Source organism: Arvicola amphibius, chromosome X (assembly GCF_903992535.2).
Source record: "Arvicola amphibius chromosome X, mArvAmp1.2, whole genome shotgun sequence".
Lineage (NCBI taxonomy): Eukaryota > Metazoa > Chordata > Mammalia > Rodentia > Cricetidae > Arvicola > Arvicola amphibius.
Genome location: NC_052065.1, coordinates 99,641,240 through 99,666,820, shown reverse-complemented (window position 1 = coordinate 99,666,820; position 25,581 = coordinate 99,641,240). Strand labels below are relative to the sequence as shown.

The 25,581-nt window shown below is 37.0% G+C and overlaps 1 protein-coding gene across 3 annotated transcripts in view; it reads left to right on the top strand.

The window, feature by feature from the left end:
* The first annotated feature begins 340 nt into the window (after positions 1 to 340).
* Positions 341 to 25,581, top strand: part of Il13ra2 (interleukin 13 receptor subunit alpha 2) — a 37,967-nt gene continuing 12,726 nt past the window's right edge. Inside the window, exons 1-6 of one of the 3 annotated variants that reach the window (XM_038317181.1) lie at positions 341 to 440; positions 12,714 to 12,792; positions 14,386 to 14,499; positions 20,184 to 20,294; positions 23,324 to 23,438; positions 25,295 to 25,446. In XM_038317181.1, the coding sequence (XP_038173109.1) occupies positions 23,357 to 23,438; positions 25,295 to 25,446 (234 nt within the window). In that variant the 5' untranslated portion in view covers positions 341 to 440; positions 12,714 to 12,792; positions 14,386 to 14,499; positions 20,184 to 20,294; positions 23,324 to 23,356. The remainder of the gene's footprint in view (positions 441 to 12,713; positions 12,793 to 14,385; positions 14,500 to 20,183; positions 20,295 to 23,323; positions 23,439 to 25,294; positions 25,447 to 25,581) is intronic. The other 2 variants (XM_038317183.1, XM_038317182.1) reach the window with 2 other exon arrangements.

Genomic DNA, 25,581 nt, shown 5'->3' with positions numbered 1-25,581 from the left:
TTTTACTACTTAAAGGTATTTAACACTCAAAACCATGATGCCTTTGCATAGCATATGCTGATAAAACAGAAACCTATTAATCATATACTTGCCTTTAGATTATCATTTTGTTTATAACGTGGTGAGTCACGTAGCAGATTAACACTGGCAATACTAAGAGGCTATATCAGGAAATAATTAAAAGGGAAAGTCACTCAGGATATAATTTCCTCTGAAAAATTTAAGCAAATATAACTGCGAGTGCTGATTTGCTTTCAATGCAAATTTTTTCATGATAGTTGGTACTTTTTGCAGCTAAAGCTGGAGCTCCTCCTACTTAAATAGAAGCTTTAGTTGTAAGGTCATTTAAAACCCTTTAAGCTTCGAAGCTGTTCCTTGAGGCAGATTTCAGTGGTATTTCAGAAGAATTTGATTACAACTGGGCACATTATTCACTTAGAGTAAGTCTTGAAGTTTCATTTGGGTATGAAATTTGGTAATGAGAAGTAACTTGTTTTGAATAATTGCTTATTTTGCTTTTATCATCTTTGCTTAAAGAGCACATGAATTATTTGTGTGTGTGGCTAAAGTCTATTTAAGTGGAAATGGGGGAATACTACATGTTTTCAATGAAGCTAATTAGTATATGCTGTACAATGACATGAATAATATTATTGCTTAATTTTATCAACCTGTAATGCTATAAAAATCTTATCTCTTTTAAGCAACAGTGATCTTTTTAGAGTTCTCTGAGATAATTTTCTATGTGATTATTGTTATAAAGGAGAAGTTTCCACAAAGTAGAAAAGTCTCTTAAGCCTGGAGACAACTATAGGAACTCTAAGAAAAATGATTTAATTTATTTTGATGCTTTGATTTATTTTGGAGAACATGCATATTCTCTCTGTGTGTGGCTTCATTTCATTTACTCATGTATTTTGATTATGTGTGTGAATTGTTATAGAAAGGAAAGTTCCAGTTTCACTGCCTTGACTCTAAAAATATACTAGCAATTATTATTTTCCCCTGCAAGAAAAAATATCAGTAGTCAACACTGAAATATGCCAGTCACTGTATACACTACAAGTGCTTTCAATTACATTTCTTTTCTAGGTTAATTTTATTTTATAAAAGAGAGCACATAAACCAGTCCATCAACACCAAGAGCTTAACTGCTATTTTGTCCCTATTTTATTAGCATCTTTTAATTGTACATAACAATGGACTTTGTTATGCTACTTTATACAGGTATATCATATACTGTGATCATAGAATACTGCAGTGTATTTCAGACTCAAGAATCATATTAATGTATTAGTACTGGTATTGCTGATTTTTTTATTGTGGATAGCACTAAACTAATAAGCAACAATGCAGGGCTTTGTTTAGATTTTCCCTGTGTATGCCTGTTACCTAGCTTTCCTTATCTTAATTTCTTCATCTGTAAAGTAAACCAGCTATCCAACCCAACTCTGCCTGGTGATGTAATGGTTACATTTGATTGCTTAATCACTTAGAGAAATCAAAGAAGAGACAGAAATTCTTGTAATGTCAATACTCTACCAGTAAATGAAAAATGCTGCCTTGGATTGTATATACAACTTTTTAAAAGAATTTATTTCTTTTTTGTATTTGATTGAAATTTTACATACCAATCCCAGTTCTCACCCCCTCCCCTTCTCCCACTTCCTGCACTTCCTCCCCATCCCCCATTCACTCCTCAGAGAGGGTAAGACTTCCAATGGGGAGTTAACAAAGTCTGGCATATAGTTTTGAGGCAAGTCCAAGACCACCCCTCCCTCAATATATCTAGGCTAAGCAAGGCATCCCTCCAAAGATAATGGGCTCCAAAAAGACAAGTCAAGCAGTAGAGATAAATCCTGGTCACACTTCGAATAACTCTACAGACTGTCCCTGCCACACAACTGTCACCCACATTCAGAGGGGCTAGTTTGGTCCTATGCTGGTTTCCTGCTGTCAGTTCATAATCAGTGAGCTCCCATTAGCTCAGGTAAGCTGTTTCAGTGGGTATCCCCATCATGATCAAAGGTATTATTTTCCCTTTGCTCATATTATCGCTTCTCCCTCTCTTTCAATGGACTTTGGGAGCATAGTCAAGTGCTTCACTGTGGATCTCTGCATTTGCTTCCATCAGTAGCTGGATGAAGGTTCTATGATGACAATAAAGGTGATTGAAGGGGAAGGCCAGTTCAGGCACCTTCTCTACTATTGCTTAGGGTCTCAGCTGGGTTCATCTTTATGAATTCTTGGTAATTTCCCTAGTTCCAGGTTTCTTGCTATCCCCATAATGGCTCCCTTAATAAAAATATCTCCTTGCTCTCCCTTTCTATCCTTCCCCCATCTCAACCATCCCATTCCCTCATATTTTCCTCTCCCTCCCCTTCTCTTCTCCTCCCCTTTCACCTTCCTTTCTCCTCCAAGCCCCACGCCCCATAACTGAAGAGTGGATAAAGAGAATGTGGTACACAATGGAGTGTTATTCAGTGTTTAAAAACAATGATATCTTGAAATTTGCATGCAAATGGATGGAAAAAAAAACATCCTGAATGAGGTAACCCAGACCCAGAAAGATGAACATGGCATCTCCTCACTCATAAGTGGATATTATACATAAAGCAAAGGATAACCAGCCTATAGTAAACTACCCCAGAGAAGCTAGGTAACAAGGAGAACCCTAACAGAAACATACGTTGATTCACCTGGGAAGGGGAAATAGACAAGATCTCCTGAGAATTTATTTCTAATTTATTTAATTTATTTATTTAATTCATTATATCTAATTTATTTAATTCATTTGGATATAAGACATTTGTTCATTTTGGTTTCCTTATAAGCAGGGATATTAAGACAGGAACTTAAAAAAATATGTAACCCCAGAAGGGTTCATGTATTAACTCTTTAGTTGTCTAGTACCTAAGCAAGCAGTGCACACAAGAAGAGGATTGATGCAGGCCTGGATTGAATTCTGCTTGTACCAGCTCCTGAACTTGTACGTGATAGTTTACACCTCAGAGCTTCTTCCCTTTTGTCTTGAGTACAAAACATATGGCACAGTCACTTAGCAAGCGCCAACAGAGGTAGAGATTATTGTTCTTCATATTTTAGAGATGGGAAACTAAAAGTTAATCTATATAGTGGTGAATGAACAGGTAGGGAGTGGATCCTAATCTTATATCCTCACAAATTAATATAAAATTAACATTATGATAAACTACAGGAAAGATAGTCTGTAATTCAAAAGCAGGAAATAGAGGGGCCTCACTGTAGCTTCTGTAGGTGATACCTAAGTTGGAATCTGAAGAATGACTTGGTACTAACCAGGACATATCCATCTATGAGCCATCTGGATTTTTTCAGATCCTTTGCATCCTCTTTTGCAGCTGACAAACTGCCTCCCTCCTTCCCTTCCTCCCTTCATCCCTCCCTCTTCTCTATCCTCCTCCCCCGTTTCCATTCATCCTCTCTTTTCCTCCTACTCTCCTTTTCCCTTTGTCTTCATGCCTCATTTTAAACAAGTGCTATACCACTCACTGAGCCACATTCCCAGCTCATCTCTCTTCTTCTATTCCATTTTCAGCTGGTACCCATTATTTTATAAGGTGATCTTGCCACCTATACACTTATAAACTCGAAGTTTTCAGGTGCAGCTGCATTTTTAATCCACTCATCTATTTTTGTTTTATAGAGTCATTCATTTTCATCTTCACTTGTACTTGTTGTCCAGTCTTGAAAGGAAAACACAACCTTTTATCCTTCAGTTCTTACTTATAACTCTCAGGATTAAAACCAAATCTTAGAACATTATCCGTAAGGTATGTCTACTTAAACTTATCTTATATCACAACCAAAATAAATCATCTGCAGCTCCCCGAATGTGTTAAGATTTATCTATTCTTTACATTAGCATAATTGGTCCACGTTGAGGACACACGATTCCCCCTAATTTGTCAACATCCCTTTGGCAAATACTTCTCATCTGTGGGACATCTTGCATCTCAGTTTCTTAAATGACTGTCACTGGATGACCATCCCCAAGATCAGACTGAGTACCTACCTGTCCTCTGGACTTCTAAATGCTTACTTCTTTCCTGAAACTTGTCGTATCATTTGATAACTAGTCATTGTGTGAATCCAGGGCACAGAAAATATGTGGGTATGTAAGAAACTTCCACTTTAAAATATTTATCAAGACATCTTATATTTAGCAGTCTCCCAGGAAAGTAAAATGTATAATTTTAGTTAGTTGTTGGACTGACTGCTGGGTTATGCAAATATTTGAAGCCTTAGATAGCCCTCAAGTTCTGGTATTCCCTTTTGATTACTGAGCATTAAAGTTCCATTATTTTCTTGATATACTCTCTAAACTACCATTTTGTCTAATGCTGGAATTGTCTGCTTTATATTTTCTGCTGCCAATTATATTTTATGCTTAAGAGGTTGGATCATTACTGAGATCGTGCCCCTTGTGTCTATTATCAAGTACACTTAAGCAAATGCATCTGATTTTACATCTTTGACTTGCCTGCTGCCATCTACTACTGAGTGGTTCCTTATTTTTCCTCTCACCTTTTACTCGTATCAGACTTCTGAATTGTTTTTTAATTAAGAATAGGCCACTTTCCTTTGCTTTGTATTTAAAGCAAAGAAAACCAGCCTACAAATTACAATCCCAGAGAATTTAGACAAAAATGAGGACACTGAGACTTAACATAAATCTAATTTACATGGTAAGTAGAGAAAGACAAGATTTCCTGAGTAAATTGGGAGTATGGAGACCTTGGGGGAGGGTTGGTGGGGGAGGGTAAAGGTAGGGAGGGGAGCAGAGAAAAATGTAGGGCTCAATAAAAATCAATAAAAGAAATATGCCACTTTCTTTCCTCTTAGTATTCTAAAAAGAATTTCACCTGTTCCCTTAAGACCCTTACTGACTTTGTCAAGCATCCTATTTTTCTTGTCACCTTGGGTTCTCACATTGTTAATATGGGTTCTGGCAATCACGGTGGGGGGGAGTGGTATCCTGTCAGGTAAGGAACTATGGCCCCAGTTATCTTCTTGAAATAGGGGAGAATGACAAACAGAAAGAACTCTTATCTTTGTCCACATACATAGCTGTATTTTTTATGTGTATGCATATTTTGCCTGCATGCCTTGCTCATGGGAGGTCAGAAGAGGGAGTTGAATCTCACAGGACTGGACTTACAGATAACTAGCCACTCTTTAGGTGCTGGGAATCAAATCTGTGTCCTCTGTAAGAGCAGTTAGTACTCTTAACTGCTGAGCCACCACTCTAAGTCCACATACACAGTGTTTGAGAAGGTTGTTTACTTTACTAAATGAAAAGTGCTTTAAAAATATGGTAGAATTTTATTTCTCTTTGGTTTGGTCCAGAATACAGAAGATATGTACATACTTTCGTTTGGAAGAGCAAGTCTTACCAGTGTTAGGATCAGAGAGCCTGGTTCCTGACAGCACCACAAGCTATTCTTGGCAACTTGTCCTCCATAGGTCAATTAAAGAGACAAGTAATAATGAAGGACAGAAAAACATATCTTTAATGGTGACTATATTTGCAAGAGGTACAAAAATTTTGGGTCCCTTTCCCTCCTTCAAGACTATCTTTAGGATCCTGGCAGGAGACTTAGTTTTAAACAGAAAGCAAAGGGTATGCATAACTCAGCAATTCTGGATAAGCTGTGGTTTTACCAGTTATGGACCCATCCTTATCTGGGATCCACTGTCTCCTGCAGGATAATCAGTCAGGTCATCGGATGTATGTAAAACGTCTTTCTGGGAGAAGAGTTCCTCATCTGACTGGCACTATGCTTCAGCCTTTTCCTTTTCCCAACATGAGATTTAAGGGGAAATTCCAGTCCCATGAAGATTATTGTTTCAATAATCTGATACCCAAAAGGAAGGGGACTAGGGTCTGTTTAGAATATCATTCTTACTACTGAATTTTTTACACAAGCATAAAATCATACAGAAGTCTCTATTTACTAGCTCTGCTAAACTTCATTAGTAATCTGCTGATGAAGTTTGGTAAACCATAATTGATTTTAAGGATGCTGCTTGGACAAAGGCTTAGGGACAAAGCAAGACAGTATAGGATATGAGACAGAACTCGCTAGTAGGATCCAGAAAGTGGAACGTCTTGATTGCCATGCTGAAGGTTTTAAAAATTGTGTTCCTATATTTATGTTCTTAAAATTGTGGGTGATTTTTTTTATTTAGAATTGCATATACAGGTACTGAATTTATATTATTGACACCTCTCTTCCTCCCCCTCAAATTCACCACATGCCCCAATCATTTTCTCTCAGATTCAAAGCCTTTTCTCCCTTAACCATTAATGTTATGTACATATACATGTACATTGTATATTATTTTCTGAGAGACAGTAGCAGCATAGAGCTTAAAGGCAAAGTCCTAAGGAACCAGCTGACTTTCTATCTCAGCTTCATCACTTTCTAACTAATAAGACTCCAAGATACTCACGTAGCATGTTTGTGCCTCCAGTTACTTTATTAGTCAAGTGTGATTACATCAGTATGTATCTATCCCACAATGCTGTGCTGTATTAAGAGTAAGAAAGTTGTGGAAGTAATATGCTTAGAGAAGCTTATGTATCCAAGGGGGAGTTATCATTATAAACCATTCAATAAAACAATGGGAAGTCTTTGGGAGAGTTTGTACATATCTGAGATTTTCATAGTTTGCAGCAACTACAGTAGGGAGAATGGTCTGAACTTAATATATTGTAACTTGGAAAGTGTATTCATCAGTTATAGTAGTTGATCAGTCAAGAGACTCTGAAGGCTTGGCAAAAGAGGCATTTCAGGGAAGTATGTGGTAATACAGATGAAACACAAAAGTAGTTAAAAAGAGAATCTTTAGTATATGACACATGCTGATAAAACTGTGGTGGGGATAAGTAAGTGGAAGGAATGTAGAATGGTATAGAATTGTGGCTTGGGAAATTAAAGTATCACAGATTAAGCAGGAGACATGAAGATGTTTTGAGTATTAATATCTTCAGGTGGCTCATGTTCTTTGAAGCACAGAAAATTGAATGACCTCATCCGTATTTATTTAAAAAGCATTGGTGATGTGTGTATTTTTTCACAGGAAATACATCCTTTTCACTATCTCTCTCTCTCTCTTTCTTTGATAAGTTTAGTATTTATACAACTTAAAGAGTCTTACTGAGATAAATCCTTTAGTGACATTGTGCAAGTACAAAGATATTAGAATAGTTCATTGGCAACTTTGTCTTGCGCTGGAAGTCTGAAGACTTGTTCAAAAATCTTTGGGGGATAAAAACCATATATAGCCCTTCTAGTCTGAGGGTATAACACAAGTACACCAGTTCCTAAAAAGTAGCTGAAAAGATAACCATATGTTATAATATTTAGAGCCATGAATACAAAACCAAGGATTCTGATCCTTACTCATGAATTCTAAAGTAAGAAGGGAACAATGGTAATTCTCAGCTCAGAAGTTACATAACTAGATTCACATTTTCAAACCAACTATATACAGTTTGCTTACACTGTGGAAAGAGTTGACATGATGCACAGAGCAAATTCAAAAAGACATTAAAAGGCTATTAAGCTTCCACCTCCAATATCACCCAGAAAAAAATGAAAGAAACTATTGTGGTGTTTCAGGCAACATCAACAAATGTGAGCATATATGAGGATTTTTTACATTACTTGGTGGAAATTTATCTCCTTTATAATAACAGGAGAGACTTGGAAAACACTAAAGAAGGGTTCTTGATCTGCATGTCTCTGCCTCCTGAGTGCTGGGATTAAAGGTGTGTACCACCACCACCTGGCTCTAAAGAAAGGTTCTTACAAATTGGAATGATGCAGGAATTATCTATCTTGATAATTTCAGGTTTTTTGGTATGTGTAGTGTGTATGTTCATACAAATATATGGGCATGTGTGCTGTGCATATGTATGTGTTGGCCAGAGCTTGACAGCAAGTGACTTCAACCATTGCTTTCCCCTTATAGTTGGAGACACGCTCTTTCACTGAACTCAGAGCTCACTAGTTTGTTAAGAATGGCTATACAATGAGCTTCAAAGATCTGCCTGCCTCTGCTCCCCATCTTATGCACTAAAGTGATAAGCATGCATGGCCATGCCCAGCTTATTCATGGGTGCTGGAGATTCAATCTCAGATCCACAAGTGTTCACAGCAGGCACTTTACTGACTTGAGTCATTGCTTGGCATCACTGAGTCAAGCTTTTAATGCAAAATCATCGGCATGTGCTCAGCATATGGGGGATGAAGGGGAATAAGAGGACTGAAGAGAGTAGGAGAGCATTGTACTTACAAAAATGAAGCAAAATGGACAGGAACATGTAGTAAGGCTTTTGAGTGGGCTAATTTAACCTTGCATGTTATACGTTTACCATGGAACTCATCTATAGTGAGACTCCTTTCATCAAAAAAAGGTACAGGCACAGAGAAAATATGAGTTACATTTACATAGGAATGTGGTAAATTTTATTTTATTGAAAATAGATTCTCCTCTTAATTTCCCCTCCCTCCACTCCTCCCTGCTTCCCCCAAACTCCCCTCTTCCCCAGTTTCACTCCCCCTCTGTTTTTTCTATACAAAAGAAGAGACCTCTATATTTTGAAAAGTTATGATCAAACAGACAGTGGGCACCTGAGTTTGTGAGGGAATGTAAAATGGTCTGGATGGAATAAAGATAGAAGTAAGGGAAAATCTGAACCATGTACTAAGAAGAGAAAAATAGGTCTGTGAACTAAAAGTTTTTCCAAGCTGAAAAATAATCACTTGCAATACTTAAAATCATAAGCTGGGAGCAAAGTAGATTGGTAGAGGTCAAGTATGCATTTGTAATTTTGTATATTTGCCTCACTGTCTTCATATAGTAAATTTCAAGCAAATGAGGGCTAAAGAGATCTTGAAGAATGAGTGTCTCTCTTTCAAGGTGTGAAGTGGTTTGCGGGGGTGGGGATAGGAGGTACCAACCATTCTAAACAACTTATTGAATACCCTCATGGCCACACACTCTGGGGGTGTCATTCAACTACAAGTGTTGTGAACAAGGTCTACCTTCTCCTTCTAAAGTTCCAATAACAAACCAATGTATGAGTTCACCAAAGTTTGTTCTGGGGAACCAGTGAGTTTATCATGCTTGCTTACAGATTATGAGTGGCCTTACAACAAGTAATTTTATCCTCTGAGGTCAGCATGGCTTTAGTTACCCAACAGTGATTAAACTAGTTATGGAACAAGCTACCTTTCTTCATCTAGCAGTTTTGCAGGAAGAATCGTGCATACTGTTGAGAGAAGGAACAGTGTTTCACCAAGAGGAACTTGACATTGTGGTAATATGCAAAAGATGTCACACAGGGTAAAGCTGTGTGAGTGTCATCATAAAAGTAGCACTGCCAACAAGCCTCAGAAGCTCCTTCAGTAGATATTTCCTCTTGTTTAACTACCTCAAGGATTTTGAAAGCCTCGAAGAGGAACACTGAAGCATTGGAATGTTGTCACAATTTATTTTATCACTTCTAAATGCTGTAGCTGCAATGATTGAAAGTAGGTTGATGGTTCTATATGTTTTCTCTATGGAATGAGTATGCATGAGACCTTCAACCAAGGTTAATTAGATGAGGTTCTTCCAAAGAATGCTATGCAAGGTTCAGACACTAAGGTTATATAAAACACAAATGGTGGCACTGTATATGTGGTTTCTTGGATATCTTAGAATAAATTGATATAAACTTCAAACCATCTTTATACACATTGCCAAGTTGCCCTCCAATCTGAATTTTAAGTTACAGGTTCTGCTAAAATAAGAAAGCTTGCTTTGATTTCATGTGGCTACCTGGGGCTAGTGAGGCCAGAGCTGCATGAAGCATTCACAGCCTCATTGCCATAGGCCAACAGTGGCCCTGGGCCTCAGTGAACTGGTTGTTCTATCATGCTTGAGGTGTTCTACTCATCTGCTTGATCAAAAGAAGCTCTGTACCAAGACCATACTCTACTATGTATGATGAAAAAAAGATGAGAAGGGCAAGAAAGGCCTATTCTCTTTAAAGGCTGGTTTCAAAGATAAGAGGTAATGCTGCCATTTGCATCTCCTAGTCAAGAACTTTAATAACATGCTTCATGGAGCTGAAAGGACAGTCTGAAACACCATCTTCAAATATGGGTCTTCATTTTACATGGCTATGTACCCAGCTATGTACGCTTGATTTCCACAATGCCTGAAGCTGATGGCTTGTAATCTCAGCCACATCACCTCCAAAGATAAGTCATCTTGGGTGCAAGATGGAAGCTCAGGAAATACCTAAAATTATGATTTGGATAGATGCCCATGACCATGTAAGCACTAGTACCGTAAGCAAAGTTGGATTTAGGCAAATATTATACAAACAGAAACTATGGGGTTTATTTTGTTGAGAAAACTCTAATGTCACTTAGGGAAGAGTCAGGCTTAGGTTTAACACAGCTTTCAAACAGAACAATACATACAAGTAGACCTATTGTTTAGGATTAAGATGTGCATTTGTAGCTCTTAAGTTTGGGGAGGAGGGATGCAAAGCACTGGTACTTTTAAATTAGGGAATTCGTTGCAATAAAGGTTTTCAGTCTGCCCAGAAATAAGAAAGCTCTGACTAAAAATGAATAAAAATAACTTTAAAAGAGAAAATTTAGGGTTGAATATGACTTTAATCTGCAACATGAATATGGAAATGATTCTTCTGAAGACAAAGTACTAATAAAAATTGTATCAAAAAGAAACATTGTAAGGCATGGAGATCTATTTCTGTAATCTCAGCCATCATAAGCAGAAGGATCATGAGTCTGAAGCTAGGCTGGAGTATGTAGCAAATTAGAGGCTTTATAGCAATTTTGGGGACTTAATGCCTGGCTTTAAAAGTAAAAACTTGTCAGAGCAAAATCTGAAAAATAAAAGAAAAGCATCCGTAGTTTTGGAAAAAATAAGAATAACAACTTATCCAAACATATATCAGCGTCCACTGGTAGAAAAGAGAACTATGAGATGTGTCAGTAAATTGTACCACTAATGCAGGTCAGTGTTTTTCCATGATGTTAGATTTATTGAATACCAGTAGATTCACAAGCTACATTGACTACACCACTTTTACTTATCTGAATACTCTCAGTTTCACTTGGGTTCATGACAAGAGAATTTGCAAATTTTCATTACATTTCAAATTGACTGTTAGTGTTCATAACATTCAAATCACATATCTACAAATTATCGAAACCTTTAAAAGGTTTAAAGAGACAATAGGAGTTAAAAAGCAAATTAGAGTATCATTGTGAAGAGTCAGGACAGGTACCCAGGTATTGAGTTAATGAACAGATCATAGAGGTTAATGATGAGGGCCCAACGGTGTGGAAATGGGCAGCAATGATGCCAGGCAGGAATGTGTTGAGCTGAACTGGAGGATCGTTGAAAATTTGTCTCTTGGCAATCTCTAAGCCAGAGGATATCCCAATAACCTTGAGTGACCCACAGCAAAGAGATGGGTTGGTATGCTAAGTTTCTGTCTACAGTGCCTTTTCTTTTCTTTTTTATTTATTATTATTATTAATTATTATTATTATTATTAAAAATTTCCGCCTCCTCCCCACCTCCCATTTCCCTCCCCCTCCAGTCCAAGGAGCAGTCAGGGTTCTCTGCCCTGAGGGAAGTCCAAGGTCCTCCCCGCTCCATCCAGGTCCAAGAAGATGCGCATCTAAACAGACTAGGCTCCCCTAAAGCCAGTACATGCAGTAGGATCAAAACCTAGTGCCATTGTCCTCGGCTTCTCAGTCAGCCCTCGTTGTCCGCCACGTTCAGAGAGTTCGGTTTGATCCCATGCTTTTTCAGTCCCAGTAACTGGGCCTGTGTGTCTTTTGACCACACTTGATATTCCATATACTGGGTTGTTCAACATCTGGGGTTATTTTCCTATTGTATCTTATCCTGTTATGTGTCTTGATAAATCTTCTAAGTGAAGGTGGGACTGGTCATCCATAGCATCCAACAGTACAAAGTCCTTTTTGTTTGTTTGTTTGCTTTTGGTTTTTTCGAGACAGGGTTTCTCTGTAACTTCGGAGTCTGTCCTGGAACAGACTTGTAGACCAGGATGGCTTCAAATTCACAGAGATCCACCTGCCTCTGCCTCTGAGTGTTGGGATTAAAGGCATGCGCCACAACTGCCCGGCTAAGTATCTGCTTTATACACTCAGTAAAAAAACAAGGTAAAGAGGGAGAAAAGAAGAAAAGAAAGTCAGAAAGGAGAAAGCAAGAGAAGTCAGCTTGAGAATCACAATGCAGGAGGAAGGCGGAAGAAGCCAACCGCAAGGAGCTGAAGTGGTGTGACTCTCCAAATTTTGCATTCCAGGCTTAAGCAGAACAGACCCAATCCTGCCTAGAGGAACGCACTTACTAGAACTCCTTGGGACTGTGTTCTGCTACATTCTTTTATCCCTGAGTGTTTTCAAGACACCAAAAAGAAAAGAAAAAGGGGGGGGGGGGCAAAGTCTAGTAGGACACAGGTACTACTTGATTTTGTTCTTGTTTATAATTTAGAATTTATTTCTGGTGCTCCATTGGCTCAGCCATTCTATTGTATTTCAGTCAGCAAACGTTTTTAAAGCATTTATGTAAAAACTGTAGTTAAAATTGTTTTTCATGGTTTTCTACAGAAAAATATACATAGAAAAAAGCAAATGAAATTTCGGACTACATTCAGAAAATAGAGATGTTCAATATTGTAGGAAAATGGTAGGTTTATTTAATTATTCCTTTGTTATTTGTCTTTCTGTATATGTATATGCCTTTTTGAATCCCAGTTAGTGTTAAGTCTTTTGAAGGATGCTTAGCTTGTAACAAGGGTGCTTAAGAGCCAAACTCTAGTCATTAGGACTACACAGTAAGGACTTTTAAGTGCCAAGCCAACCCTTCTATCTTATCATATCTTAACTTTTCTTATCTTTTCTTGTTGTCCATCTGTCTATCTATCTATCTATCTATCTATCTATCTATCTATCTATCTATCTATCTGTATTTTGTGTGTGTATAGGTGTGGCTATATCACTACACTCCTATAGTGTCATCAGGTTTGGCAGTGAGCATGTTTATTCATTGAGCTATCATGTTGGCCCCAAATTTATAAAAACAACACTTTTTATTAAAAATACAATAAGTTGTAATAGAGCTTAACAAAGTAATTTGAACAAATGGGAAATAGTTGGTAATCATTGGTGAAATAAACTTTGGTAGTTTCTCTGTGTGTGTGTGTGTGTGTGTGTGTGTGTGTGTGTGTGTGTGCATGCATTAATGCATGTCTACACATATTCATACATGTATGTACACAAGTGTACATGATATATGAATATGTATGATATATGTGTGCATTCATATTTGTGAGTGTGGATGCATGTTTGTCATGGTACCCATGTGGAGTCAGAGGACATTTTGAGTTTCATCCTTTGCCTTTTACCTTGTTTGAGATCAGGGTCTCTCTTTTGTCATTTGCCACTGCAGACACCAAGGGAACAAGGCCAGGAATACCCAAGAATTCCCCTGTCTCCATTGCTTATCTCTGTGTAATAGCACTGGGATTAGAAAGCTGCAAAACCAACTTTTTGACATGGGTTCTGGGGATTTGAGTTCAGATCCTCACACTTGTATGCAAAGCACTTACACACTGAGCCAGCCAGCCAACTCAAACTTTTGAAGATTCTAATTTCCTCACACAAATGCTCATACTTCTCAGGATACCTTCTGATAAATAATTCTAAATTACCGTGACATGAGTCTTCTCAAATAGCATTATCCTGTTACTAAATGTGTGTGTGTGTGTGTGTGTGTGTGTGTGTGTGCGTGTGTGTGTGTGTGTGTGTGTGTGTGTGTGTTTGAACAATCTAAGGAAGTATAGGATAGGAGCAAGCCTTTACATGAGATGGTCACTGTCAATATTTTAAAGACATAAATAATGAGAGATCTCATCACAAATGTAAATCCTGCAATGCATAGAAAACTTATCAAAGAGGATATTGTGTGTTTTGAAAATCTGAAAATTTCAAGTGTCCTTGCCATGACCTTTGATTATGATATGAAGAAGGATTGACCTCATTACTAGTGACTGAATGGGACTCTCATAGTATGATTTTTTTTCAAATTTATATTAGTGTGTAGCAATTGTATGTAATTGTGGATTTCATTGTTCTGTTTTCATACATACATATAACAAACTTTCATCATACTTACACCACATTTACCCTCTTTTGTCCCCCTTCCTCTCACTCTTATCTCCTTATCCTTACATAATAGTCACCATTCCTCTTTCACGTCTTTTTTTTTTTTCTGTTCTAGATTCCACACATGAAAGAATGTGTGCCTTTATGACATATATGCTCATTTTGATGTAAAGGTTCTTTGTTTCAAGACTTAGCTTCCTGGAAGACAACTGCTGTTCTCTCCCAAGAGGTAAGACTCATCTACCCCACACAGATGCTATTGTCTTATGTGCAGGGAAAAAGATGAATTTAAAAGTTAAATTGGTCATCAATGGCTAAGAATCAATCATGCCCCTGCACTAAAGCCTTCACAAAGCTGAAAGATTTGGGTTCAGGGTGCTTCTGGGTAGCTGAATATGTGGTGGGTCCTGGAGAAGGCAGGGGAGCTCTGTGTTCTGTCTCACATGCCATTCCAATTACCGAATTATTCGTCTGCATATTCTGTAATATTATCTGTAGTGAACAAAACATTTAAGCGATGTTAGTTGGGTTTTGTGAGCTATGATATAAAATGAATGTAACTCGAGAAGGCGGTTATCAGAGCCCTGATTTGTAGGTAAGCTGTATCAGCCCTCAACTTGCCATGCTTTTTGAAACCAATCAGAGGGCATCCTGATGCTGTCTGTTAGGTGACTAGTTGGTTACTGGTAGAGAGAAATGCTTACAGATTTGGATGGCCAGAGATGAAATCATTTGTATGGTTCTAATTGTATGAAAAATAGGGAAAATCCTTTGTCTTTCCCATTCTTTTTTCTTGACTTTTATTGATTTCTTGTGGATTTCCTATCATGCATCCTGATCCCACTTATAGCCCTGTCCCTTCTTTTCTATTCGTAAGAGTTAAGTGTACTTATTGTCTTCAAATTTTGCCTCACCATTCTATTTTGAACTCTCTTAAATTTGTTGTGATTCAGCCATTCTATTTCATGAGTTCATTTATAGAGAGCACCTTTCAGCTTCTTTTTGTTAAATTTAATAGACTATAACCAAGTCATATCTTACTTCATCTAGCAGGACCTTTTGACACTGCCTGTCATTGTGTTGGTCCTGGAAACAGTTTCTCTACTTTAAAGAAAGTGGAACACCACCAACTCTGACATTTTAGCCTCTGCTTCATGTCCTTTGTACCTTCCTCTTTATACACTGACCTTTTCTATATTTGAAGGTTCTAGTCCATGATCCTCCTCTACCATACATGTCAACACCACTTCATCTACAGTATCTTATAAGTAACTTCCATTGTGCCAAAGTACTTTCAGTGCTTCCATGTCTCTCAAATTTGTACTTACAGCAATGGTCTTCCCTAACTCTGCAAAGTCAACTATTCACCTACTTCTACCATTATTATTCTGGTAGATTAAATGTAACTGTTGCAAACTGAACTCTTAATTCTCACCCTCAGGCCCCAGAAGTAATCATCAGTTGCTTATGCCAAAATAGAGGCATTTTCCTTTGATAGTCTACACCCAATACACTATTAAATTATTCCTGTTTCACCATTGCTGCCAGCCTGTTCCAATTCACTACGTGCTTTACCATGAGTCACTGCTTCTACAATATCTTTTTATATGATAGTCTTTTAAAATATAATTTATGAGGCTGGGGAGGAGGTGACATCATTGAAATGTTTGCTGTACAATCATGCAGACCTATGTTCATACCCCAGCAGCTATGTGACATGTTTGACATATGAGGATGGGTCCATAATACCAGTGTTGGGAAAGCAGATAGAGGAGGGTTCCTCGGCTTTCCTGGCCAACCTGACTAGACAAATTGGTGAGATCCAGATCCAGTGGGAGACTCTGTCTCAAAAAGTACAAAGGAGAGTGACTTAGGAAGATAACTGATGTCACTCTCTGGCCTCCACACATATGTGTACGCACATACATGTATACCATGTACATATGCATGCATATATTAACACATACGTAATTAAAGCAAAATAAAATTTATGTCATATCAATATGCTCATAGCTGTCCAGCTGCATCAAGTTTCACTACAAGTAAATAAAATATTTACTACTGTGACACCCTCTGCCATGTCTAAGAAGATGGAATTATCTTCCAACCTTTTCTATTCTCAAGGCTGGTATGATGGCAAACTCCTCTAAGTCCAGCACTTGGTAGGTGGAAACAAGAGTATAAGGAGTTTAAGGCTAGCTTCCACTATATAGCAAGTTTAAGAACAGTTCTAGCTACATGAAACCTTATTTCTAAAAGCAAAGCAGCATTAAACACACACACACACACACACACACACACACACACACACACACACACACCTCATACCAAACCACAATACCAAATCAGTCTTTCCTATTCTCTGTCTTGCTGGTCTTGCTATTCCTGGAACTAATAAGCCTAAGCTTATTACTGCTATAGGGCTTTAGATTGTGCAATTTCTTCTCCTTGGAAAATTCTTTCCGTGTATCTTACTCTGGCTAATTCACTCCCTGAGAATCTGAATGTCACTTTCTCTGAGAGGCATTCCTTCATCATCCTATCAAAAATGAACCACCATCATTGCCATTCTTGATATCATGCTTTTGCACAATTTATAAAGATTTGATGACTTCACCATCTGCCTCCAACACCAGAAATGAAGGTAAATACTATTTTTTGTTGTTCAATGCTGTATCTCCAGTACTTATAACAGTATGTGGCAGATAATAGGCTCCTAAAATTAATTTTTGTATAACAGATATATGATATAAATACTTAATTGTATTTGCAAACATTTGTTTCTCTAACTGAAGACATAATATGATGCATTATATTATGATCTAGTAAATACCAGCTCCATGTTCTTTCAGCCTGTATCTTGTAGACATGAAAGAACAGACTGGCAAAATAATAAGTAAGGATTCTAAAACCTACTTTTGCACATTTTGCATTGTTCTTGTATTGACTACTGAGGCGCTGGATGACAGCCTATTCCTTGCCTCTGAAGTAGTTGCATGATGTGAATGTTTTGGGTACAGGACACACTATTTACAAACCAGTCTTTGAAAGCATCAGAGGAGTGTGGAGGAGAAGAAGGAGAGGAGGAGATAAAGATAGAAAAAGGGAGGGGGGAGAGAAAGATTGCTTGTTATATCCTGAACAGTGATCTCTGTCAAGACAGTACTTTTCTCTTCAGCTAAAAGGTATTTTTAAATTAATACTTTACTGATCTTAAGAATTTTTTTCTAATTGATGCCCTACATAAAAAGCGTATAGCCACGATCTTTAGTGGGTTATTACGAAAAGTGTTTTGTTGCTTTCTTGGGTGGGATTATAAAATAACAAAGTTCTGATCTGCTCAAATTAGAGACAGATTTTGAATTATGTAAATCGTGCACAGATGCTGAAATGTGTGAGATGATTTTTGAATATATGCTTTGAACCTAGATAAAACTATGGAAGCTCAAAGGCAAATTCTTTAGCTTGGCTAGCACTTTAGGAAACTTGCTTGCCAGATGAACTCAGGATACCATATGGGAATCTACCTAAAGGGAGAATAAAGAATAGGATGACTCCTTATGCTTTGATAAGATTTGTTGAACGTATTCTGTAAATATTAGGGAGCATTTATATCAGCACTCAATCTTAGCAGGGATGTAAATATAATAATGCTGTAGCTAACTGAGTGCTTAAATGATATATTATAATAAAGATCCTACCTGTAATTAATTTAGATATAATTACCTTAATCATTCAGCATGTACCAATATTGCTTATGTCTTATTTTTATACTAAATTATTTGCACAATTTGATTGGTGGCCGTCATGATAAATTTGTGTGGCTCAAAGTTACTGTTTTAATGTATGTGAAACCATATTCAGAATTCCTTACTTGCTTATCTACTGTGAGATATGTTATATCAAAATTACATTTGACTCACCAATAGTTCATAGGCTGATTGCTGTGTTTGTGAGGCATGAATCAATCTCAGCACGCTATTAGGTCTCAAAAACCTGGCAACTTCTAGACATTCTGATTCTGATGCTGAGTCATGGCCGTATTCAGAAGCTATGAATAGTTTACACTTGTTGGATGGTGTCCTTGAAAGAAGATTAGTTATCCAGTAATGCAGTACTCTTGAGTCACATCCTAAAACCATGACAAGAAGCACTAAAAGCACTGCAGACTGACTGATGCAATTGAGAACAATATCCTAGGGAAAGATAATGGACCATAGCTAAGACTGGTTGGAAGACTGTGTTCTCTGTTTAAAGGTGCATGAGCTTTAGAACATGATAAATATCTTTGCTTGTTTAGTTTTTATGACCTTCAGAAGTGTACTTTCTCTAAGCTTCAAATGCCTCTTTTGCAATATTGAGGTAATAAAATTAGCTATCAACATTTGAGAAATTTAACTGTGGAAATCTGCATGGAGTTCCTGGTAGAGATTGATCCATGGTAAGGGCTAAATAAACTACAGATCCTAGGATTGTTTTCTAAGGTCATATGGCAAAGTTGGCATTAGAGCCTCAAATTGTTTTCTCATTTCGTCTGCAGCTCAAGTAATCAAGGGATCATTGCTCTCTCTCTCTCTCTCTTTCTCTCTCTCTCTCTCTCTCTCTCTCTCTCTCTCTCTCTCTCTCTCTCTCTCTCTTCCTCTCTCCTCTCTCTCTCTCCTTTCTTATATTAACTAATATTTTCTTTCTTCCCAAGTTCTGTTATAAATTCCTTGGCTTATATCTTTAGATACCTTGAAATGTGAATAGAAAATATCTAATTTTTTAACACTAATTCTATTTAGTTTGCCTATAATAAATAATTATTTGTCTTTGCAAATTAATCTCTTCTTTTAAAAAAACTTCAATGAAAAAAGCTATGGTGATTTTAGATAGTTTAGAAAAAGTTATTTATTTTCGCCAATATAGAAAAACAACAATTTATTATTGGCCTGGAACAACTGTTTTCAATTTGTGGATCATGACCTTTTCACAGGGGTCGCCTAAGACCATTGGAAAACACAGATACTTACACTACAATTCATAACAGTAGCAGGATTATATTTGTGAAGTAAAAATGAAAATAATTTATGATTGGGGGGTCCCCACAACATGAGAAATAAGAGGTTGCAGAATTAGGAAGGTTGAGAACCACCGCTTTAGAATATTTTCTGTCTCTTCCTTCTCCCACTTGCCTTCCTTTTCTATGGCTTTTCTCAAACGTGTGGCCTTGTAACAGTCACATCACCTCTCTCTTATTGTTTGCAGCAATGGTTCTCCAAACCTACCAGCTAAACTAATTCATTAAACTGTTTATACACTACTGTAACCTCAACAAATAAAAGGAATTATTGTCATTAAATGTCAATAAAGACAGAATAGTGGATCATCAAGAGTACTTGAAACCGAAGATTAATTTTAAGTGCCTAGTTTTCAACATTGAGATATAAAACATCAAAAACGGGGAGAGGGGATAATAGATAGAAGCAAGTTATGTTCAAGTTTTGACTAGTGGCAAGATCCTTGTAAGCAACCCTCTTTCATGTTTATAGCGCAATTTATTATTTTCAAAGTACTTGCATATATGTGATCTGATTTGAACATCAAGAAACTCCAGCCAAGCTTGTATTATTATTTTTATTTTATAGGTGGAAGATATAATTTGCTTCTAATTTGCCCAGTAGTTTAAGCACCAATAAAACACAGGTGGTTATTTATACTAATAAATTTCTAGGCTATAAACTTAATACTTTCCCCAAATAATAATTGTCAGCCTTTAAAATACTTTGTCATAATTAAAAATTTGCCTTAGATGGCATTTAGCACCACCCATAAGCTTTTCTTGCTTGTGATTTGTGGAATCATTGTCCTGGCCCTCTGGCTATTTCAGGAACACCTATCTTAAGTTTTTCAGTGTTCTTTCTTATCTGGCAGGAAGAAAAACAGTAGAGATTCAATTTAGTGTCTAATGTGGAGAGGAGAGGACAAAGAGGGTTTGTGATAACTGCCTGTGATAATACCATTTCTTGAGAAACCATATTATTGGTAAGTACCTGGAGCTTTTCCAGTAATGCAAGGATAATCCAGCCAATTCTTTTTGTGTGTGCTTGTGAATGCATGAGTGACTCTCTCTGCGTATGTGCGTGTGTGTAGTTGCTGGTGTTGGAACACACAGCCTTGCTCAAGCTAGGGAGACATTCTATCACTGAGTTCAGTCTTCACCCTTAGCTGCAGCCAAACCTTATAGCAAAGGGATTTTGTTGTATTATTGTAAAGAAGTGCGGAAGGAAGGCTGAAAAGAGGAAATCACTGTAGATTTGCCATTCCAAAGGAGACTGTCAAGGGGAAACTGTGTCAGCAACAGTGTTACATAAAACCAAATGGGTAGAAACAGGAAGTTGCCTTTCTTATTGCTCTTAGGCATGGAAAATACCTAGCAGTAATTGCTATCCATGGCTCTGGTTCTACATTATTTATATTTAAATCCCTGCTTCAGCATTTACAGCATGTGTGACCTGAGGCATGTTGTTTAACTTCTGAGTTTCTTAGCCTCTGGTTTCTAAGATGTCATGAATACAGTATAAATGTTCAAGCTTGACTTTAAGAATTGTGTGAAATAATACCTGGAAAATGAACAATGCTCAGGGTTAGTTGTAGGAGATATTATTCTCATTACAGATATTGTGACTTGTTATTTGATTCTTATGCAAAATAAACAATTTATTTGGCTATTACCAGGTAAAAAATACAAAGTCCCTATACTCAATTCAATGCATAATATATATATATATATATATATATATATATATATATATATATAGAGAGAGAGAGAGAGAGAGAGAGAGAGAGAGTTTTTCTCTGTGAGAAATGTGGTTGAAAAGTAAATGGTATGGTAGTTGGCCTGGGTAGGTACAGTAGGTTGTGGAAAGTTGGGTGTGAGGAGGTTTTTGATACAATAGGTGTAGCCCGACTTCTTAAGACAAGAAAATAAAGTGTCTAGTTATGGAAAGGATGTCAAAAAGACCTGGTTTTCAATCCTACCTCTGCCAGTGGTAAGTTGTTTGAACTTGGACAACTAGTCTTCCTCTTTGGCGTTAGTTCTTCATTTAAAAAATTGGATTTCTGTCAAGATGAGTTGTTTGATACATTTCCAGTATGTCATGGACATTTAAGATTGTATATGTGTACATTCATTACTTCCCCTTCCTTTTGTCTTCAAATACACCTTGGGAAACATTCCTGGAACCAGTGCACTTATGCCAGTCTCAGTGCTTTAGTGACAGTCCTGCATGCAGGAAGCCAATGACAGAACTGTCTTTGTATTCCTTTGCGAAGGTCTGGGTTGGCTTCAAGGTGTAAGTCAGAAATTTATGTTGGGAACTTACTTGAAAATGGCCCCAAGTGCTATCTATCCTATTTTCTATGATTAAGTGTTTTGGACTGATCAAGTAAAAGGTGTTTAATAGCTGAACTCCAATTTTAGTAGCCTATAGGTAGAAATGGGACAGAAGACTTGAAAACTTTTGACTAAGAGTCAGTGATTGTGCCACAAGATTTTAAAAAGAATGTGCAAACTTAAGCATGGTAAATTTCCTTAAAGTATAATTCATTTTCTTCTTCTATTTTAGAAATTACGATGTCCTCTTTCCACTTTACTTTCTTGCATACAAAATTTCCACCTCACCTGCTTCTTCTTCAGTTCATATTTTTTTTCATTAGTTGTTGTTGCATGCATATCTGTATAGCTCTTTTCAAAGCTCAGAAAACAGAGTGGAAGGGATGTAGGAGCATGAATATGGCAAGACACAGTAAAATGTCTTCTGGATATGGCATAGACATTGGATTCACTAGAGAAGTGGCTATTTGAATAAGACCTGCAAAGATGGGGAAATGGGCTCTTCTTGAACAACCCACAACAGTTAATGGTGGTTGGGAAAGATTTTACAATTTTCTTTGGTAATGTAGCTGCTCATATGTAACCCCTGCTCCAGTAAATAATCTCCCATCTGAGCTCATGTATATTGCATGAACTAAACTGAGTTTGTCATAAGCAGAAAGAAGATACGAATGTAGAAGGAAGAATTGTTGAGTGTTTGAGCAGGAGGGATGGAGGTTAGGAAAGGGAAATAGGTGTGCAAAATGACAAAAATTCATCATATGCATGTTTAAATCTCTCAATTTAAAAATAAAAAATTATTTTTTAAAAAGATGTAGATATTTGTAGGTGTTAATCCTTGAAATTTTGATCATAGAAACAGTGTTCTTGAAGTCTAAAAAAGCTCACCTGTGTCTTGTGACAATGAAATGCTGTTACAGCTTTGAAGAGAAAGAAGCCCTGATTTTCTCTTTAGATGTATCACTCCTCTTGTGAGTTGTGTGGACAATTTGCTGGAGGTAGGAATGGCTGGATAAGAGCCTTGATGACAAGATCAATTAGAGTTAAGAGTTGTAATGAAGAGTAGATGGAAGAGGGAAGAGGTAAGGAAGGCTTAAATACTATGATATTTACTGAGAGGAAAAAATGGGCAAATCTGGGATAGTTGAGAGTAGACAGTGATGATTTAATAGTTATGAAGAACTAGAACAAATTTCTTAGTTTTCTGAGGTGTTCATTGGCTTTTTGAATTAGTTTAAGAGTAGAATAATTTTAAATATTTTTTTTTCCTTAGAAAGTAGCATACCTCAGCATGTTTTGTTGGCATCTAGAAGAAATGGTTACTAGGAATACAGGGTGGAGCATCTAAGTTTATCCTAAGTACTAGTAGGGATATTTTGCTGGTTTGATTTCAGAAAGAAGGCTTCTGGAAGTCACTATATCTTAATTAGAGTCTCAATAAGTCTGTATGGTTGAGCTTTTACCATTATTTTTATTTGGGTTGGTTTTGATTCTTTGAGGACCAGAATCCTTTTGTTGCTCTTGCATTTACTCCAAGGTTGATTTCTATTTCCATGGTTCAAGGATCACAGTTTCCTGTAGAAAGTACACAGAGAACTTGCAGAAATATCATTAGCTACATTTACCCACATGATTATTTGAGTATGATAAAGTCCCACTGTCATCTTCTCCTTCTTAGAGTGGAGACTTCAGCATACTAAGTCCTGGAGAAATGGCTTTTATGGGTGTGGATACCAGATGCCTGGCTCTGTTACTTCTTTGTGCAATAATTGGACCTTCTTTGGAAATAAAAGGTAAATGAACAAATTCAATTTCTTTTAATTGAGTCATCTTAAAGGATATGAATAGTATTTCCCTCTTTATCATGAAAATATAAAACTAGTAGATAACATTATTAGTAATATTTTTGTGATATAAAATACATTCTTGTTTATGAACAAGTAGAAGATAAACTAATGATCACATTTTCTTAGGTAAAATGCCAAATCATACAACAATTTTCAGACCTCTTTTATAGGATTTTTTGAGGAAATAACTTAAGCACTTGAAAAGTACATTCTTGCATTTGAAAATTATATTCTTCTAGCAAAACATGAGTCCTATGACAACTGGATAAAGCACAAAATGGAAGTTTAAACTAAAGTATATGAAAAATCTGAGTTTTCGGTGTCTAATGGACATTAAATTTGACAGATTCATTCTCAAAGGAAATCCTGAGAGGAATCCCTAGTCAAGTTGACGTTAAACAGAACAACATTCAGCAGAGAGAATTAGCCAAACACTAACATGAGGGCAGTACTGTAGTGCTAATCAACTTTTTACAGAGAAAGTTTGTAGGAAAGTCTTGCTTTGCCAAATTCCGGATAATTCTGAACTGCGAGGAGCTATGTATTCAATTAACCCCATGAACTACTCACAAAACATGCCTATTCTCCAAATTCTTAAGCTGCTCAGGTATTGGGAAGATGTTTTTCTTGCATCTATCACAATGTTTTATACTGACCGTAACAAGATACTGAATTAGTATTGATTGGTTTTCGCTACTAGAAATATTTATATAACTACCATTTATATAATATTATACAAATCCTGGTGTATATATGTCCTCTAAGAAGATTCCATAGCGAGTGTATTTCTGTGCAGCCATCGTTCCTAGAGAGGCAATAATTACATTTTGCTCATGTGGTTTCTTTAAAATGGACAGCTACAGAGAAAAAATATGGACTTCAACAGATTTATTTTTATATAACTTTTCTAATGTAGCGTTTGGAGATTATTTCAGTATAGCCACAAAGTTATGAAGCTGCTACTGCCAACAAATTCCTTCATTCTCTTCCGGAGAAACCCTGTGCCTCTGGTGATCACTAATCTACTACTGTCTTCACATAGGGTATTTTGTGTAAATGAAATCACTGTTTTTTGTTTGTTTGGTTTTTGTTTTGTTTTGTTTTTCAAGATAAGGTTTCTCTGCAGCTTTGGGGCCTGTCCTGGAATTAGCTCTTGGAGACCAGGCTGGCCTCAAACTCACAGCGATCCACCTGCCTCTGCTTCCCGAGTGCTGGGATTAAAACCTGTGCCACCACTGCCCGGCCAAATCACCGGATATGTAGTTTTACGAGATGGGTTCCCTTCACTTAACCTAATTCAAGCCTTTTCCAGATGCAGTCTTTTTATGTTTTTTTTATTGATTTTTATTGAGCTCTACATTTTTTGCTTCCCTCCCTGCCTCTCCCCTCCCCTTCGACTCTACCCCCAAGGTCCCCATGCTCCCAATTTACTCAGGAGATCTTGTATTTTTCTACTTCCCATGTAGATTAGATCTATGCAAGTCTCTCTAGTATCCTCATTGTTGTCTAAATTCTCTGGGATTGTGGTTTGTAGGTTGGTTTTCTTTGCATTATGTTTAATAACCACTTATGAGTGAGTACATGTGATAATTGTCTTTCTGTGTCTGGAGCTAGAAAAAAATCATTTTCAGTTACAGTCTTTTATCGATGCTTTATTCCTTTTTCTAGTTATGTTATAGCTTATAGGAATGCTAGAATTTTATTAACTAATCAGGTAACAGACATTTGAGAATTATTCACATTCAAGAACATTAGTCATAAAATACAGGACAAATATAAATATTTTATTAATTGCATTTCAGTTAATCCTCCTCAGGATTTTAAAATAATGGATCCCGGATTACTAGGTTATCTCTATTTGCAATGGAAACCTCCCGTGGTTGCAGAAAACTTTAAGGAATGCACATTAGAATATGAGTTAAAATACAGAAATGGTGATAGTGATAAATGGAAGGTAAGTAAAACAAGGCTTGTAACAGCAGAGTGAGCTGTTCATTAGAGGTTTTTTTGTATTACTGACTCTAGTATCCACCACTTTGTGTGCCTTAACTGTTCTAATCGGTACATGAAAAGCTCTCATGGGAGCTTC